Source organism: Protopterus annectens, chromosome 10.part0, assembly GCF_019279795.1.
Source record: "Protopterus annectens isolate FY-2018-M chromosome 10.part0, PAN1.0, whole genome shotgun sequence".
NCBI lineage: Eukaryota > Metazoa > Chordata > Ceratodontiformes > Protopteridae > Protopterus > Protopterus annectens.
The window spans coordinates 706,930,901-706,950,900 of record NC_056744.1 but is presented as its reverse complement, the minus strand read 5'-3'; the positions used below and the strand labels follow the sequence as shown (position 1 = coordinate 706,950,900).

Below are 20,000 nucleotides of genomic sequence, written 5' to 3'. Positions count from 1 at the left end.
ATTAAAAAAAAAAAAAAAAAAAAAACTTTGGTTTAGTCTGTAGCTAACTGCTTGTTGCAATGTAGCAACCAGATGCTACACTTTCACTGAACACTACAGCGTTAATATTTTTTTTTTCTTTTTAAACTGTAGCAAACTGTTTGCTGCATTTGTGGTAAATCAGTTGCTATAGTTAGACCACACAGACAGTACTGCAGTGCTAAGCTTTTGACCAGCATACCTCCTAATATTTTGTGCCCAGGTCAACTGCCCCCTTCATCCCTCCCTTGTTACTCTACTGTGATATACAGTATGAGATATGTGATGACAGCACCTCCAGTTTCCTAAATCTCTTCAATTTCACCCAAACCATATCCTGTCTACTCTAAAAAGCAGTCCACAGTAGATTGGATACCAACTAACAAACCCAATCTAGGTTATTTAGCAGGCTGCCTTCCAGACTCCCTCAATGACAACTCACCTTCCTTCCTGTACAGAAAACAACCTCAGACATAAATCAACACAATATATAAATTTATCAGAAATGAAAAAAACGTTTCCTCCTCCACTTTCAACCATCTTCTTCAGCAAATTAACTGTTCAGCTCTTAGAAACCTGCCACTTCATCAGGCAGTCCTTTACTTCAACAATACCTTTCTTACAATACTCAACAATCTAGCACCCACAAGAAAAATAAGAGCAAAAACTAGTCCCATACCTTGGCTATCTAAAGATACCCTAGCACTGCTGAAGCAAAGGGACTGGGCATAGTCCACTTACCACACTACCAAAAATAACATAGACCACACAACATGTCAGCAACTACGTAACCAGACTAAGAGACAGATAAAAATAGACAAGCAAGACTATTTCTTTCCAGATCAGCAAATCCACCAATTTAGCCCCATTAAATTTTGGAAAAACATTAACAATCTTCTCAACCCAGGGTATACCCGTACCCCCCCACACCCACCAACTCCAAGGTTTCAGACCCAATAGCTACATAATTTAATGCTCACTACATTAACTCAGTCACATCTCTTCTTGGTAATCCGACTAATCAACCTCTCACTGTACCACTTCCCTCTTCTGACTCCCCCATCTGCTTCTCTTTCACCCCAATTTAGTCAAACTACATAAAATCTCTCCTTTCCAAACTCAGTCCCTGCTGTCTAGCAGCTGATAAATTACCTAATGAATTCCTTAAAATTGCTGCCCCCTCAATAGCCTATCCCATATCAGTCCTAATCAACCGTTGTATCTCTAAACAATATGTAATCATTTATGGAAAATATCTCACATCATTCTCCTACACAAAAGTGGCCCCTCTAAGGATCTAACTAACTGCCATCCCATAGCCATACTCTCCCCTCTAGCCAAAATCTTAGAAAAATGTATTCACTCCCAACTCCTTGCCCATCTCCTTAAACACAAACTCCTCTCCCCCACACAACACAGCTTTAGGTTAAAACATAGTATCAGTACTACCCTTCTACCTTTCACAAACACCATTTAAGATCTTATAAACAGAAGCCAAATGGTGTCCTCCATATTCCTTGACATGTCAAAAGCCTTTGACACCATCTCCCACCAGATCCTACTAAATAAACTATCATCCATTGGCCTCAATACAACAGCCCTGTCCTGGTTCCATTGGTGTACCCCAAGGATCCATACTTGGCCCCCTTCTCTTAACAACTTTTACTAACAACCTCAACTCTTCAACTCAACTAGCCTCCATAGTCCAATACGCCAATGACTCTACATTAATCTACACAAACCCCCCCCCAGGACCTACAAACAAAAATGCAAAAATCTTTCCAAGGCATAGAAAACTACCTCACTAGCTATCAACTAATACTTAACCTCAATAAAACCAAGTTAATTGTCTTCAATTACAACAAACCCAAAACATGTCTGACCCCACTTTCTATCCTTTTCATTATAAACCCAAAACATGTCTGACTCCACTGTCTATCCTTTCTACAAATCGAACCAAAATAGATCCCACCAGCCAAGCTTAACATCTAGGTGTCACAATCAATGATAACCTAAAGTTTAACACCCACATCTCCCTCACCATCACAAAAGTCCACTCCAAACTTGGCACTCTTTACAGAATTAAACCTTACCTTACAGACAATGCCAGACTAGCTACTGCTCACACACATCTATTCTCCACCCTCTTCTACAGCTCCTTAGTAGTTACAAACATTCGTAAATCTGACCTAACTAATCTGGAATCATGCTACAACAAAATCGCCAAGTTTGCCACAGGCCACCCTTACAGAACCCACCACTGCTCTGTACTCTCCCAACTTGAATGGTTAGAACTACCAAACCTTCTAACATTTAACCAACTGTCCATAGCCCACAATATAATTCACAAACCTAACAGCTGCCCAGCATTAACCAAACTAATCCAACCCAACAGCAATCCTAGAGATCTAAGATCCTCAAATGAACTATTGTTAAAGATTACCCAAGTCCACAACGCACAGGGCACTGCCCTTTTTTCTCATAAAATTGCCAAACTGTGGAACACTCTTCCTCAACCTATGGCCAAAAACCCCAGCATTCATGAGTTTAAAAAGCTCCTTAAGGAACACTGGCTGTGCTCCTGACATACTCCTGGTTAAGCTACCTAATACTCCCTTACGTTACCCTAAACTAGCTCATTCTGCACTCACTTTCAGTTAATGTATACACGTATACTGATTTGTCTTTAACTGTTATGTAGACTGCATTTCTCTGTCTTGCAATTACTGTATCACACTGTTCTCACTGTTAACTCATGCGGCCAGTTTTTATCTCTAACTGTACAATTTTTTTGTTAAATTTGTTAATCTGTTAATTATTTGCTATTTATTGTTATATAACTAATTTCTTTACTGACTTGCTTTGTACATTGTTGATTAATGCGTGTTCAATTTGGTTGTTTAATACTGTCTATTTGTATGTATGGAGCTTTTCTCCCCAGGCCTCCGCTGAAAATGGGCCTAATGCCCAGTCGGACATTACCCTGTAAACAAACAAACTAAATAAATAAATAAATACATAAATATAGCAATGTATTCATTACTATGTTTGTTGTACAAAACAATGATATTGGCAGTGTGAAGCTGGAATCCAGATGCATTATTTCAGTACAGAGTATTTCAATATTTAATATATATTCTACAAAGCATTGCTAAATTCGGTGCATAGTGGGCAAATGGGGAAAACTGAATAGCACTGGGTTCACACAATGCATGTTATAAAAAGTAGTGCTGCTGTCACTGTAGTATTTAATATTAATAGATAACGCCATACCTGCCGCAGGAAAATTTCCCCATCCATTCTGTTTTCATCTTTACTGCACAAACCTGCACTACTTTCACTGTCTATTGTACAAGCTAAAAACACTCAATAAGTATGTCACATTAATAATATATTAACATATATTAATACAACTATGCAGATGTAAGAAATGTGGTATACTGATGAAGAGATGTCTTGCTGTCTTTATGTGCATTAACTCCCCTGGTTGCAAACAACAATGCCTATTCTAATGGAGTGTTTACAGCTGAAAGCTTGTTTTGTTGTTGAACAGAAGTAAAATGTCCACTACAAATGGGAAACCAAACTTTAACATGAAGAATTAACTTTACTAGGAAGTACAACACTTAGGCTAATGGAAAATGAAAAGTATTTAAGTACTTAATTTTGTCTTGTACTCTCAATTCTGTTTGATCATGGCAGAAACTCTCTTGTAGATACTTGTGTAGAATGGTTAATAATTACCTTCTTTTTTTCTAGAAGGAAAAGATATTTCAGAAACAGTATGGCTTTCTAATAATGTGAACAGTATATACATCTCCAATAGGAGGATCTCATGTACAGTCAATATTCAAATTCAACTTTGAATTTTGTATCTTAAAAGCATGGCAAATTATCTGTAACAACAAGAAATCTAAATTTGATTTTAATTTTCTTTCACCCAGCATGCTGTGAACCATTTAAAAGTGGCATACATGCCCCCAGACGAAGATATAGGGCCTGACCCACTTTTTGTGCAGTTTGAATTCTCTGTTAACGACCAGCAGGGAGGAATGGTGTCTGGACTTGTCTTTAACATTACTGTCATGCCTGTGGATAACCAAGCACCCAAGGTAATGTACTTAAATTGCTCAGAATTCCTCCAGTGTTTCCATTGTTAAATAACTCTAACTTGTTTCAGTTTTAATTAATCAGAACATATAGATTTAAACCTGCAAAGTTTTAATTACAAACTAGAAAAAGTAATTCATATTTAGTATTGGTATTCATACTGCATCATGCCAACAAACCACTGACGGTCTATGTCTAGAAACATCTCTGTGAAGTATCCATTCCTGAGCCTGTGTTCTGGACCTGCTCAATGAATCTGCCACTAGTTTCTGCTCTGAAGGAATATAAACCACCTGAAGAGTCACTTGATACTTGAAACCAAAAAGGCCTGAGGAAGCAGAAGAAGAGGAAACAAGGTCTGCAGAGACAGCATCTGGAAAGAAGTGACCTTGAGAAAGGTGTTGAGCAGAGAAAGTTCCACAATTCATCTCCAGTTACCCTCCTCCTGAGGATCCAAAAACATTCTCGAATAGAACCCCTTTCCCACTTAGGACAGTGGAACAGTCTGAATAGTGCCCTGATCTAAAAGGGAGTGCAAATCCTTTTGGAAATGAAGAAGCTGTTCCAGAGGAGGATGAGGGATGCCTGAAAATGGAGGAAGGTATTTCCAAACCACAAAATACCTTTGATGAATGATAGACAGCTAGTCTGAGACAGAAAACAATGGAGAGACAGGGGATCCTGGCCGAGGGGAAGAGGAGACAGAAGTCAAATGGAGACAGGCTTGTACTGAAAAGAATGTTTCTGAGACAAAGGATGCTGAGTGGAATTAGAAGGGGGAATAGGCCTGGACCTCTTCTTACCCTTGGGAGGTGGGCGAGTCTGCCTCTGGACAAAGGTGGACTTAGAGGGGTAATTCCTCTGGAATTTGGGCATAGAGGAGAAAAAAGTACGTTTGAGATCTTGCAAGGCCTTACCTTTATCTTGGAGGAACTTAAACAGGTCAGCTGCAGTTGTCCTAAAAGACTTTTATTATTCAGCGGACATCCAAAAGCTTGGCCTTGATATCATCAGGTTAAGCCTTCAGATGTAGCCAAAGAAAATGCCACATCACCAAACCAAAACGAACATCCCTGGAAGATGCATCAGTTGCATCATAGCTGCATTTTCTTGAACTGATGGGCAACCTGGGTAGTGAAGACAAGTAGGGAAAGAGCTGATGCCTTCCCATCCAAATCAGGAAGGTCAGAGACCACTGAAGCTACCTTTGAAAGAAGGGCCAGGGTGTACTTGACCATATGAGTTTGGTAATGAATAGCCCTAAAAGACAAGATGATAGTGATATATATATTTTAACCTAATCTTTGCATAACTTGACTGTCCTTATCTGAGTGAAGGAGCTCAGTAGATAGCAAAAGTTTAGTAGTTTATCTGAGGAAACAGAAACCACTGGAGGATCAGTGGAAGGGCATTTATACAAAAAACTTGCAATCCTCAGGCACCTTGTAGGAGGTTTCTTAGGGGATAGGCATTGAGAATTAGGATCCACTGAGGCAGCAGAAAAGGTGTCCAAAAGGACTGCCAAAACAGGAAGAACAGAATACTGGTTAGGAGAATCCATTTTAAAAGTTTGTAATATCTTTTTTGAATGTCAGAGACCTGGGAGCAATTTTATTTGAAATACTCCATCATATGAGCAATAGTATCTCCAATGGATAAGTCTTCCAAGGGGAAGTCTGGGCTCAAATAATAGGTTCATAGGTGTGTACTAGGCTAATGAACACAAGGCCCTTTTTATGCCTAGCCATGCATTCCAAATCCATGAGAAGTTCTTATACCCTTGATAATTGTAAGCAGGGGCTTGTGAGGTGAAACATTTATAAGCAATGGCCTGGGAGATGAACCATTTACAGACTGTCTGTGTCCATTACAGACATGGGTGCCACATCAGGGATGAATTTCCTGTTTCCTATCTAATTGTCCAAGTTACACTTTATTTGGGTTAGGGAGGGACTCTGCTTCACATGGATGGGGAGCCTGTTCCAGAGAAGGGGTAGTCTCTGGGATACATACCTGTCTGTCCAGCAAGTCCTAGGTATATCACAGGCAAGGTTTAAGTCTTTAGAATGGTTAATTATTGTGCTGTTTATTTTGCTGATATGCAGGAGGTCCATCAGAGTGGTGTCTGACAATGCCTTGTATGGCAGGCATAGATCTCCCCTCAACACTCTGAAGTAGACAGAATACATAAACAGGGCCTTGAGGCAGTCTGCATAGGACAGGTTACTTATGACCTGTATTTTTTTAGTGAGGAACCTCTGTGGATGTTTTAATTGTTGGATATCCCTAGTTAGGTACTTACCAAATGGGTAATTGTACTCAATGATAGGTCTGATGAATGTTGAATACAGTGGAACAATGACTTATTTCGACCTAGATTTCCTCACTATTGTAGACAAGTGATGGTCAACTCTTAGGGGTGTGTTGTCAATATGATAGTTTCCAGAGGTGGATTACTTCACAATTGATACTATTATGCATTTCTTGTCATTTAGTTTTAGTCCATGGCTCTGGCACCAGTTGTTTGTCTGTGTTAGCCCTTTCTGGAGAACATTTGGGTCAGTGGGCAATTCAATGACAGCTCATAATTTGCAATCATCTGCAAATTTAGTCAGGCAGAAGTCACAAACATTGGCCTTGACTTCAGAGAAGTAAATGCCAAAAAGAAGCACTCCCAGGACTGAACCCTGAGGGATTCCACTTGTGACTGGCCTCTTTGTAGAGGTAGGCTCCCCAATTATAACTTCTTGCATCCTGTCTGTGAGCCATCTGGCTATCCACTGTGTGATATAAGGGTTTGTACCTAACCTTTTAAGTTGTTCAACAATGCCCGAGTGGGGTATTATGTCAAATACCTTGGCCAGGTCAAGGTAGGCAGTGTGAACCATTTTGCCCTCATCCATTGCTTTGATTACCTTCTCAAAGAAGTCCACCAGTTTCAGAAGGCATGACTTGTCCTTGATAAAACCAAATTGGGTTGAGTGCAGTTTCTGGAGGTTTCTTATGTCGTTGTTGATCATTTGCATGATAATTCTTTCCATGGCTTTGCATATGAGATTAGTGAGACTTGGTGAGAACCATCGTCTAGAGGAGAAGGAATTTGACAGCAATAAGGTAGGGATTCCTCCCCAGAGTCCAAGTCCTTATCTGAAGAAACCAACCCTTAGGCCTCTTAACAGGAGAGGAAGACAAGCGAGGAGCAGGGACTTGAGGCAGCTTTACATCCAATAAAGCACTCAACAGGCCCTGAGTAAAATCCTGCCATTCATGTTGAGGATCTATAACAACAGGGGTGGTGTGTTTAGTTTTTGATTTTTCATGAGTGGGAAGTCTACTCTAAGGACTTTCAGTGCTTCAGACCTTTGGCGGGGTTCGAAAATTGTAGTAGAATCTCTTCCCTCACCAAAATCTGAGGAATCTCCCTTGGACCCTCAGAAATATTCAGCCGTGGTTCCCCCTCAACATCTAGAGCAGATATTGGAAAAACCTCCAGGGATGTGAGAGAATTTGATCTATGCCAGCCTATGAAGGTGTCAACGCAGAGGAATCTGAGGCCAGCACCATATGGTCTGCAGGCCTTTGACTAGCTTCTAGAGAGATGCACAGGGGAGGCTGAACAACAACTGGATCAGGCTTAGTCTTTTGGCTTCTTCCTGGCAGGTGGCTGACTCTCATAATGTGAGAATTCCACCTTAGTACCCTGAGTCAACAGCTTAAGTCATTGGTTCTCAAGGTATACGGATAAGGAAGATAAGTGACTAAAAAAGGTCTTAGGGACAAGTGTTTGGCAGTTGTAGCATTGCATATAGTCATGGGAAGTACCTAAGCAAAAAAAGACACTGGTCGTGATGGACATTATGGGGAATCTACCTCCCACACTGCCATTTTCCCTTCTTGGATGACACGAACACAGGTACACTACAATAATGAAAAAAGGTAGAGAAGAATCCCTAACAGGGCACTTATCTAAAAACAGTGTGGCAACCGGCACAGCAGAAGGGCATTCAGACTGATGTTCGACAATGGTGTTCAGACTGGCTGCAAAAAAAGTCCTTAGCATTTGCATCCATATGTCACTTTTATGCCCTTTATGCCTTACGTGTGATATATGGTGCCTATAAAATTTAAAGGCCTAGGTATATTGGCTGGACATTGGGTTATCCTTGGTAGGAGATCCCTTATGTAAAGAATACTTCAACAGTGATGTGGAAGGACATCAACTTATACTGATATTGAGGCAGTGCAATAAGCATGCATGTAATTGCCAAGCTAAAACAGAGGTGAATAACACAGAAATGTTTGCATTATTAGAGTGAATGATATAAAAAGTCATGTGAACTGTTGAAAATATTATTTGACAGTGGTATGTGATAAGACATTTGTATTTTACAATGTATTGCAGTTCAGCTTACATGTTATTTAACATGTTCCATCTGTTGTTGGTTGAAATTAGATAGTCAAGGAGTTTTGTTTACAACAATTAATATAGTTGGCAATAAAAGTGATGAAAAAAGCAATCAAACAAAATCAAACAGACAGCAAACAAATAAAATAAATGCTACATCTAAAGAAATCCCAATCCATCCGCACCACATGCTCCAGAGACCTCACCCTCATTACCACAATCAACAGAACATGCTGGAGGGACAGGTTCATAACCCAGAGACTGCTCATGCTATGGAATAGACTTCCCATACATGTCAAGCAGAGCACCTCACTGGCCCTCTTCAACAGAAATCTTGATGAGTGGATGGGAAATAGAAAATTCACCCCAGGGATCACTCCAGTGGCTTTACTCGACAGAGGCACTGGGAACTAAGGTTGGGTAGCACAATGCCAGTGTAATCCTATGGGCTAAGCTTGTAAAGGCTCTGGGGCCATTAGCCTAGTACACACCTATGAACCTATGAACTTAAATAAAACCATGCATTTGTGTTCACACATTAGGCTCTCGGTCAAAAACGACTCAGAGATAAGCTTAAGACCAAAATGGAATATGTATGATTTGGGTTAATTTAATTCAGGAAATATCTTGTACTCTGAAATCAGATAATTTGATTTCATGACTTGTGGATTTGACACTCAGCAAGATACTTGATTTCTAATGTCGCTGTACAGATATTTCATATATGGCCCTCTAGACCCTTTCAGAATTCATATTTATCTACCTATTTCTTTCATTATATTATGTACAGATATTTCATATATGGCCCTCTAGACCCTTTCAGAATTCATATTTATCACCTATTTCTTTCATTATATTATATATACCAACTTGCCAGGTAGAGATACAGATATATCAATATAAATATGTTTCTAGCTATACATGACAAATGCAGGGGCCTAGTGTATGTTAAATGAAATATCTGGTCATGCAGGTTTCAGGAATAGGTTCTGTGACATGTAATATACAGACAGGGGTCAATTAATCAGTTATTTAGTTCCCTAATCCTTAAGTAAAAGGTATACCATGTATCATACAAAGCAGTCCACACACATTACAGTTATGCATTTTACCCGTATATTTTAGTTTTGATTATTGTTTTCTACACGTTTCAGTGTGGTATTATAATTGCTATTTTGTCTGTTGAATAAGGCTTTACATATTTTGCACAGGTTTATGTAAAAGAGTTGTCTTTTGGCTGGTATTCTATTCTAGTTCTGAGATATTTTTAATTATTGATTCCCACTCAACCAAATTCATAACAAAACACCATACTGCAATATAGTCCAGTAATGTCAATGGCTTAAAAACACCACAGTCTTGCATCATTAAACTAAAAAGCCGTGAAATCACAAAACAGTTCATAAAAGTAAAACTGGCTTCAACAGCTTCATGATTGCAAAAATAATGCTGTGATAGAACAAATGCAAGCAAAATATTAAAATAGTGCTTTTGCAGGAGGCAAACTCCTGTAGCCCCCCACACCCTAACATCTCTAAATATACAACCTTTCAGATTGCACAACAGAGAGGGAAAGGGACTACTGCATTACTCATGAGATCAATTGTACATATGATTGATTGTAACCTTACAGCTGATCATCACATCAGCTACAACCAGCTCCTCTCCTCATTTACTAGGTCTGCTCAGCCTGCCCCCCCCCCCCAGGATCAACCTGACTCACCCTGGAGCTAGTGAGGAGACTGAAAATGCTGGTCCAAGATGTTGCCAAGGAGGGTGCTCTATTCCCCTCCCACCCTGCAGCAGCCTTGCAAGCTCTGCAATCACTTTGTGACCTTCTGCCCATGGAGAACCTCTTGATCTTATGGTATACCACTTGCAGTGCAGAGCTTGCCTGTATCCTGTTGCAGAAGGACTAGCAGCCCCCTCCCTCTTGGACGGGTGCCTCACTCCCATCTTCCCCAGCTCAGTCCCTCATGTGTCTATGCTGATACTTAACCACCAATCATCTGGGAGGCAGTAAGAGCATTGTCCCTCTCTGACTTCGGGCTGGAAGGAGCCAGTTACTTTCTTAACAGCAAATCTGTATCTTTCTACCAATCTCTCATACTTCTTGAGGGATTTTAATTGACATCTGCACTGCATCTAACACCAAAGCCCAAAACATGTGCAATTCAAAGGGAAGATAGACTATCATCTTCACTGCTTTCACTTGTTAATTCACAAATGTTGCAAAACCACCAGCTTCTTCACCCCTAGCAAGCTTAGATTACCTTTTTTCATTGCATACTATGCTGTCTGATTGACTGAAATAGCCTGTTGTTAGCTAAGTCAAGACCCACACCACTGTCATTATTTAGATGGACATTAGCTCCAAGAAAGTAAAGTCCCTGGTGTTGTCATCAACTATGTACATGTTATGCCTTCCTTAATACCTGATGCTCCCTGCCTGATGCTCCTAAAATTTAAGTAAATTTGTATCAAATCATTGTCAATGTTTCTGATATAAACATATGCTGTTTTAATTCTGCAAGAATTATCCCCAAATTTGTATATTTTGTCTTACCTGCCTAGCGACTCTTTTTATATAAATATTCTCTCTCTCTCTTTGTTTATATATTTAATTAAAGCTTTAAAAAAAGAAATTAAACTTCTAATTTTATTAGCTTTCTATCCACACCATTTTAAAGTTGCCCCCAGCTTCTGAACCATTAAAAAACAATCACGCTTCCCTAACACTAGACAATCCATTATGAGCACTTCACGCATCTATACAGGCCATGGATTGATTGAAATAAGGATCAGTTACTTCAACTTTTAAACAATACATTTAGTATGATAACAATCGATACTTTGTAATTTGAATGCCTTTACAATTGAAACTTTCAACAAGCTTCACTTACTTGTCATAAGCAAATCAATAACATTTGCTTAAAAAGGAAAATACTTGTTTGAGTCTGCAAAGAGTTATGTCCTTTTATCTGCAATGGGACACAACCAATCTATTTTTTTTGTTATATTCAGGGTCAGAACCACTTTAGTATTGGTGTTCACATTACAAAGTATCGATTGTTATCATACTAAATGCAAGATGTGTGTGAATCAGTATGACACTATTTTCATAACTTCCTTTGAAATATCTAGACATGAATTTAATCTGAAGAGTCAGAAGAAATCACTCTACAGCAGTGGATTTTGTGCAGAAAAGTTACTTCACTGATCTACACACAGGAAGGAGGTTTGTGAATGTCCTGCTTTAGTCTTCACTCCCCACCCCCACACTGGACCTGCGAAGTGCATTGGCATAACAGCTCCATAGAAAGCAGCTTGAGCTTGTAGTGGCAAGGACACCTTAAAGGAGTGGGGACTGGTTATGAAGGGGATGTCAGTAACCTGGGCAACATAAGGAGGTGCAGGAGGGGACAAAACTATTATTCACTAGCTTTTGTGGGGTTGGCCGACTATGATGATTCGAGATTTTAAATTTCGCAGTTTAGGGGGTTCGGCGTATTTGCAGTTCAGGTTATATGTGCCGCTGTTGTGGTATTCGCTCAAATGGGTTTTTGATTTTATAATGTAGACCTGATCTAATGATGCTACTCAACCACGAAACACAAAGTGTGGGGTGCCACAAGGGTCAATCTTCACCCTACTGTTATTCTCACTTTTCAAAAATAAAATTTCCTACCACAGATAAGTTCTATCCTGTATGCTATAAGCACCTGTCCTCTCTGAACAAGGAAAATCCTAGAAGACTTTATGGCCACATAGGACTGGCTTATAAGTAGCACACTGACTTTGAATACTAGGAAAACCATAGTGATGCTATTTGGTATATCACAAAAACAAAAAAAAATGTTAACAAACCCTTAGCTACTGAAATCATTGGACCACTTCTTCCACACCATATCACAGAGGGGGTATCTAGGTATTATTAGATCCAAACCTTTTCTTTTATGCACAAACTGAAACTACCTTTATCCAACTTACTTACTACTGAAGCCAGCAGACTGTAGGCATTAATGTGAATCTCCTCAGACTGCAATACTGTGTCACATAATTGTGTTTCTCTCAGCTCAAAATGCTACTCTTATTCAAACCATTGAGAATAAAATCATCTGATTCATCAACCTAGCCAGCTACATATAACATCAGTGTAATATATCCAAATAAATGCCTTTGTATAATGTCAACAACAACACTGCAATTCAAAAAAATGTACCTTTATAATTTTCCATAACAGGTATTTTCCCCTATTCCTAAAGAAGCTCCAGTTCTGAAACCAAACTTACCCTCTTAGGAGCAGTGGCAGTATTCAGCTGCAAAGGCCTTCATTCATACTTAGCATATGTGAAAAACAAAACAGCAGCAACGGCGTACGATGGAAACCCAGAGAAAATTTACTTTTATTTAAGAAATCCCTCAGAGTCCTTCTGTGTGAACAGAATACATGCCACTGCCTTAGAGACATCAGTTAAGTCACAGATATAATTGCTTTAGAGATAAAAGCAAAGGCTCTGGAGCATGGATCACCTTGCACCTTCAGTAGTAGGCCTTACTATAATTTACCTTTCTGCTGATTTCACAATGGGTTGGAGGTAATTTAATGATATATGTTACAATAAACTTGGCATAGTTCTAATCTTTGCTTCACATTAGCAATGGTTGTAACTCTTTACAAAGTAACACATGGGTGTTGGACTGCTCTGATTATCATGTCTTTTCTTACTTTTTTAGAAGGGTAACTTGGCTATGCTTTGTATGTTTTACTTTTAGGTGGGGTAAGTGGGCTAAGCATTCTGTGCTATACTTTCTACAGTTGTTAATTTTACCTCCTCAGTTTTGAGAATTATATACTCAGCTCAATCAAAAAAACCCATTTTAAGCGTGGCAAACTCTATAGGCATAAACTCTATTTGGACAAGTCTACCAAGTTGAAACTAGTTAATAGTCTACTTTTACCCTCCCTACTCTATGGTTGCCCCATTTTCACTAACCTACACAAATCTCTCCTGAACAAACTGCAGTCGTGCTACTATAAAATTGCCACGTTTGCCTCCAACATGCCAACTCGCGCACATCATTGCCTGGCCATTAAATCTATAAACTGGTTTGAGTTCTCTCATTACCTACATTACTCCCAACTTACTGTCACCCACAAACTACTAAATAATCCAAACTTCTGCCCATCCCTTCAAATTATAATACAAACACACATCCCTACTTGGCATCTTAGGCCCTCTAAGAAACAACTCTTAACCATAACTAAACCCAACAAAAGAGGTGGACAATGTCTCTAGTCCCATGCCATTGCCAAACTTTGGAATGTACTCCCTCTCTCTCTTACTCAACTAGACTCTTTAAAACATTTAAATTTCCACTAAAAGAACACTATCTCAATAACCTTTTCTGTTCTTGTGGTCATATGATTAAACCACCTTAAATGTTTTGGCCAATATACACTAAAAATACTTGTACTAACTTAATATAGTTGCAATTTATACTAGCTGTCTTCGTATCCAATCTCTCTTGCTTTCTTTATTTCTATGGCTGAATAAACAGAATTGATTAAACAGTATTTTTACTTATGAGAATATACAAACAGAATTACTAAAAATTTAACACACTGGGTTTATTTTCTTGTATTGTGTACCTCTATAATATGTATTTGTCTTGTATATCTACTTTAATTTGTATTATGTAAAAACTTTCTTGACTTTCAAAGTTAAGCTGATGTTATGTAAACATTTCTGTGATTGTATGGAGCTTTTCTCCCCGGGCCTCCACTGGCAATGGGTCTTTGGGCCCAGTGGACTTTCCTGGTCAACAAATGTCAGTAAATAAATAAACTGTGACTCATATAGTGATAAATCAATTTGACCTTCTTAATGGCACATTGTAGATGTATGCTTGCATATTAGTCCAACTTTTGTGTCTCTTTTGTGTAACAGCTTAAAAAGTTATTATGCTTTATTTATTTATTATTCTATTCATATTCATTCTGATGTAATTTCTGTTGTTAATGTTATGCAAATTTCATAGTAACATTCATATTTTACTGGTTGCCTTGGGCCTGTGGCCTACATTAAAGCTGAAAAGGATCCTATGACTAGTGTACTCACCTGGTTTACAAATCATTACTTAACAAGTAGAGGGTATTGATGCTTTTGTTACTTATCAAATCAGTGACTTTGAATCTAGTGAGTTACTTACTTTATTAGTGCGATATTGAAATGTGTGACTTCACATTTTTCAAATAAGAATTTTCAACAGAAGCATGTCTGATGTTTATTGTTATTATTATTATTATTATTATTATTATTATTATTATTATTATTATTATTATTATTATTATTATTTTGGTTAGCAAAACTACTTTCCCAAAGTTAAAAGAGATCACAAGGTAGCTGAAATTGCATAGTGTTAATTGCAAAGTGGAGAAACTGAAATTAAACCGACCAGATTAAATGGGAACTATGAGAATCCTCAAAGTAAAAAAACAGATTGATAAGTTCTTCCAGGACTTAATTATAACATGATAAACAAAATGCCCAGTATTTAATCACATGAGAAAAAAAAAAGTCCTTTAAAGAGAAACAACTTTGATAAAGTATGTAAAATAGAATAATTTTGAATCTGAAGACTGAGTATACAGGAACAAAGTCATAAAGATAATGTTACTGTGTACATAATACATTTTGGAAAAATGGCATCCAGAATTTACAAAATGAGAATCAAATCAGAAATATGGCAGAGATGCTCAAAATTATTATGGTTGATTATATAATGAAATTGCTTGAGCTACCAAAGAGAGTGAGGCACTGCAAGTTCAAGATGAAAATAATTAAGTATAAAATTAGAGTTATAGTGCTCAGAAATGTGGTAAGGAATTAACCTCAGACATTCATGCCAACTGGCTTAAAAATAAAGCAATAGTCTAAATGATAATGGACAATAAGTACTCATGACATTTCGTGGTATGGTAGCAACATCAGAATTAACTGTTCCATTAAAGAAGTGAATTAAACACTATATTGAAATACAGTGCAGAACAGAACAAGAAAATAGTTTAGAACTGCTTAAACTTTTAGGGACAGGAGTGCCCATACTGAAATATTTTAGCATGAATAGCCAGTCCCATTACAAGCAGAGGCAAGTCAATGTAAAAAGTAAAATATAAAACAGAAAAAAATATGCATATAGCAAATAATCTTAAGTCATTCATGAGAAGAATATTTGTTTTGGAGGTGATCAAGGATTTCAGTTTGTAATTCCACTGTTGAATATGTCTGAAAAGAGAAGAGATTCAATAATGATCCTAACATGAAAATGCTTTATGAAGTGAATAAGTGTAGATGGCCAGAAGGGTAGACCACCACAAGAAAACACTGTAGACACATTTTTTATTCAGAAAAGTGATTGGTGGTATATAATACCCAATGTCACATCATTTTGGAGACCTGTGTGCATCCTATGTGTTACTTTAACTGTACCCCATTAGACACACTGAACATAAAGCTAATGTAGCACACACTACTAAAATAGTGTATCTTTTTGTTATTCATGAGTATGGCTGTGTCCATAGAGTTAATATATATAGCAAGTCACATTCCAATTTATATGCACGTGTTTATATAAATATATGTGTGTGTAGATATATATATATATATATATATATATATATATATATATATATATATATATATATGAATGTGTGTGTGTGTGTGTGTGTGTAGGTATATATATATATATATATATATATATATATATATATGTGTGTGTGTGTGTGTGTGTTTGTGTGTGTGTGTGTGTGTGTGTGTGTGTGTGTGTGTGTGTGTGTGTGTGTGTGTGTGTGTATGTATAGATATGTATATCTAGAAGTCTAGCAATATATTTTCATATTAGCTGAATATTTGTATTTACTTGCTAAGTCTTGAGTATGCCTGTTGTGTTTTACAAAGATGTTAGCAGGAAGGTGCCACAGGGTTGTATCAGTTGTATCAATAAAACACTTTTCATCTTCCTACTGTTTTAATTTTACAGATGGAATAATTATTGAGGTTTAACAGAAATGGAAGTTGTGACAGATTTGTGTCAGTTTATAAACAGTGAGTTAGTTGTGCATGTTTAGTGTTTGTTATTGTTTTGAAGGGATAGTAAATTTTGAACTTAATGTGAACATTCCATCTAATGTTGTGGATATATTTTTACTATAACATACTACGAGCATTTTGAATTCTGAACTTTGGTTTTTTAGCATAAGGCATAGTATAATATGTGGTAACACATCCTGCCATACGTTATTAGTTATTCTGTGGTCCAGCAAGAGATGGTTTGAGAAATGAATGGTGGTTCTGATCCTGTGACTGCTAAAAGTATTCTGAAATGTATCATTTTTGTTCAAGATATTCTGCATCTCATTTTTTGGGGATGGGGGTGGGGGATAGCAGTAATGCAAAATTCCTCCATGAAGAAAGAGACTGTTCTCTAATTGTGTAAACTTAATGTTCCTCTTGTCTCATTCTTATCAAAGTCATTAGATTGTCATTTATAGAGTTCACCTGTTTACCTCAAGAATCAGGGACAAAGCCAAAACAGTAATCAGGGGCAAAGATTCCAATTATTGGACAGTATGAGCTCTGTACCTCCTGTGCACTCTGTTATTAACTGATGGCAGTCCAAAATCCTGACACAAAATCACAGATATAAAAGGTATGCAGAGTACGTTTTAAGACAAAGACTCGAGGATACCTCTGAACATCAGGTTCAGCTGTAATAAACATTGTCTTCTTTTGGCTTTTCCCGGTTAGGGGTCACCACAGCAGAACTCCGGTCTGCTAATGATTGGCAGTGGATTTTTACGGTGCCGAGTTGCCAGCCTGATGCCCAACCTTCAAAGAAGGCACACCCCTTTCACGCACGCACCTACCTGCATGTCTTTAACGTCACTCGACCGCAGGGAGGACATGCAGACTCCACACAGAAGGCGCTCCAGCCGAGAATCAAACAGGAGAACCTCTTTCTTCTTTTGAGATTAAGAATTGAATATTTCTTGCTGTGAGGCGACAACGCTAACCGCTGCACCACCGAGGCCTATAGCTATAAGAAACATTGCTATGCCTTAAAATTACTTCTTTGAAATTTGTTTGTTCAACTGTCATAGGAGATTGGATAGAATTTATGAATTTTCTCATTATGATCTGTGTTTGAATCCCACAGCTCTGTATATGTACTGTGTAATGCTGATCAGGATACTTATTCACTCTGTATTCCCTGGACTTCAGTGGAAAATTAGCATTTGTACCTACAGGGCATCATATTTCAAACACATCACATTTCTATACATGCATATGTTTATAATTTGCACAACAGAATTATCTTTTAAAGCCATTTGCAGTAACACTAATGAGACAAACTCTTCACAGTGTTGTTTGCCTTAGTAAAATGTAGTTATGAGACATTTCTGTGAACAGGTCAGAATGTTCCATTAGCATAATGAATTTCAGGACTCAGAAAGCATATTGTGACAGAGTGAGAAAATTGGCGGCAGAAATAAGAGCTGCTTCTACAACTGCTAATATCTTGTCTGTTTTGTTCTCCCATGAACTCTTGCCAGTCTAAATACATTTAATCATTTGTTTCTGAAAGCCTGCCAAGATGGAGACGTGGTGTGCTGAATCTTAATTCACAATAACTTCTGACAGAAGCTGATTGCAACAACTGCTTATGTGTTGTTTTGTTGCCAGATTGCATGTGGCATTTTAAAAGAACTAAAGCAAATAACGCATGTAACTTCGGTTTTAAATCATTCACAATGCTGGACCAAAAGTGAAGTGTTCAAGTTGTCAAGATAAAGCAGTTTATATCAATGCATTTATCCTGGGTAACAACTTCTCAGATTGCATTACAGACATAATTATTTTGGGCAGTCTGAATGTCCTCTTTCTCACAATTTCTAACAAAGTCAGTGTGCTTTGAATAGTGTATTGTTTCTCAATTATAAATAAACAACCAATAAGGTAAGCAGCACAGGGTTGTTACTTTCTCAAAACAAATGCTACTGTTTATGCAAACCCTCTCATTTTGTGCAACATAATTCCTTTTCTATCTCAGCAAACTTTGAAGTAAACACAATTCCATTTTATTAATTTTCTACAGCCTCCCTTCATACATACCAAACTGTATCATCAGTCCTATCCCAGTATGACTTAAGAAATTCGATTGGGTTAGTATGGGTGGTTATAGAATGACACAACACATCTTAGTATCCTATGTATGTTTTTTTGAACTGCAAATACTCCAGAACTGCTAATTGTCTTTCTCCAACATTCACTGATCTCAGAGATGATTAAAAACAAGGTGGTTGTATGTGTATTAACTTATTTGGAGGAGGATAGTATGAATCTCACAAGAGTACCCCCCCTCTTTTGTAGGTGGGATACCAGGTTGACTTCATGACTTTACCTAGCGGTACTGTGGCTTGCAAGAGGCCTTTTCTCTACAATCTGGAGACCTCTGTTTAAGCAATTTTTATTCTGCTATATAATCCCTCCAGGCCAGGCTCACTGATGCCTTGCTTTGGTAAAGATGGTGCACCATGAGATGAGTGCAAGTCTGAAAACTGTGTCCACTGTTCAGTAGGCAGGCACTATCCACTGGGTTGTTCACTAGACAGGCACTATTCACTGGGCTGTTTACTAGACAGGCACTATCAACTGGGCTGCTCAGTAGACAGGCACTATCTATGGGGCTGTTCAGTAGACAGACACTATCCACTGGGCTGTTCACTAGACAGGCACTATCCACTGGCCTGATCAGTAGACAGGTACTATCCACTGGGCTGTTCAGTAGACAGTCACTATTCACAGGGCTGTTCAGTAGACAGGCACTATCCACTGGGCTGTTCAGTAGACAGACACTATCCACTGGGCTGTTCAGTAGACAGGCACTATCCACTGGGCTGTTCAGTAGACAGACACTATCCACTGGGCTGTTCAGTAGACAGGCACTATCCACTGGGCTGTTCAGTAGACAGGTACTATCCACTGGGCTGTTCAGTAGACAGGCACTATCCACTGGCATGCTGACATCTCATTATAGGCAAAGCTGATATAACTCATGCTCATAAGTTACATTATTGCCCTGAACCTCAGGTTACAGTGCTTTCCCTGATGTGTCACTTCACGTAGCCCAGCATCCTTTATAACATTTCTGAAACCTGTTTTCTACTAGGGCTGCAGAGAAAGACCCAGTTCCACCAACATGTCATTCCCTATATTTCTACCCTAGGAAGCAAAACGGGAGAGCCACATCATTCCTTCCTCCTTCATACCAGACGTCACCAGGGGCCCAAGACTGTAATCAAACTCTTGTCATTCTGACATAGACAAGGCTTTATACTTCTATGTCAATGGAGCTGGCATTGAAAAATATTAAAATGTGTGCAGTGTGAGTTTGCAGTACTGTT

The 20,000-nt window shown here is 38.3% G+C and overlaps 1 protein-coding gene across 2 annotated transcripts in view; it reads left to right on the top strand.

Moving 5' to 3' along the window:
* LOC122813289 (FRAS1-related extracellular matrix protein 1-like) overlaps positions 1 to 20,000 on the top strand; it is a 1,751,891-nt gene that overhangs the window by 424,453 nt on the left and 1,307,438 nt on the right. For both annotated transcript variants that reach the window (XM_044085535.1, XM_044085536.1), the window contains exon 13: positions 3,963 to 4,130. In XM_044085535.1, coding sequence (XP_043941470.1) covers positions 3,963 to 4,130 — 168 coding nt within the window. The remainder of the gene's footprint in view (positions 1 to 3,962; positions 4,131 to 20,000) is intronic.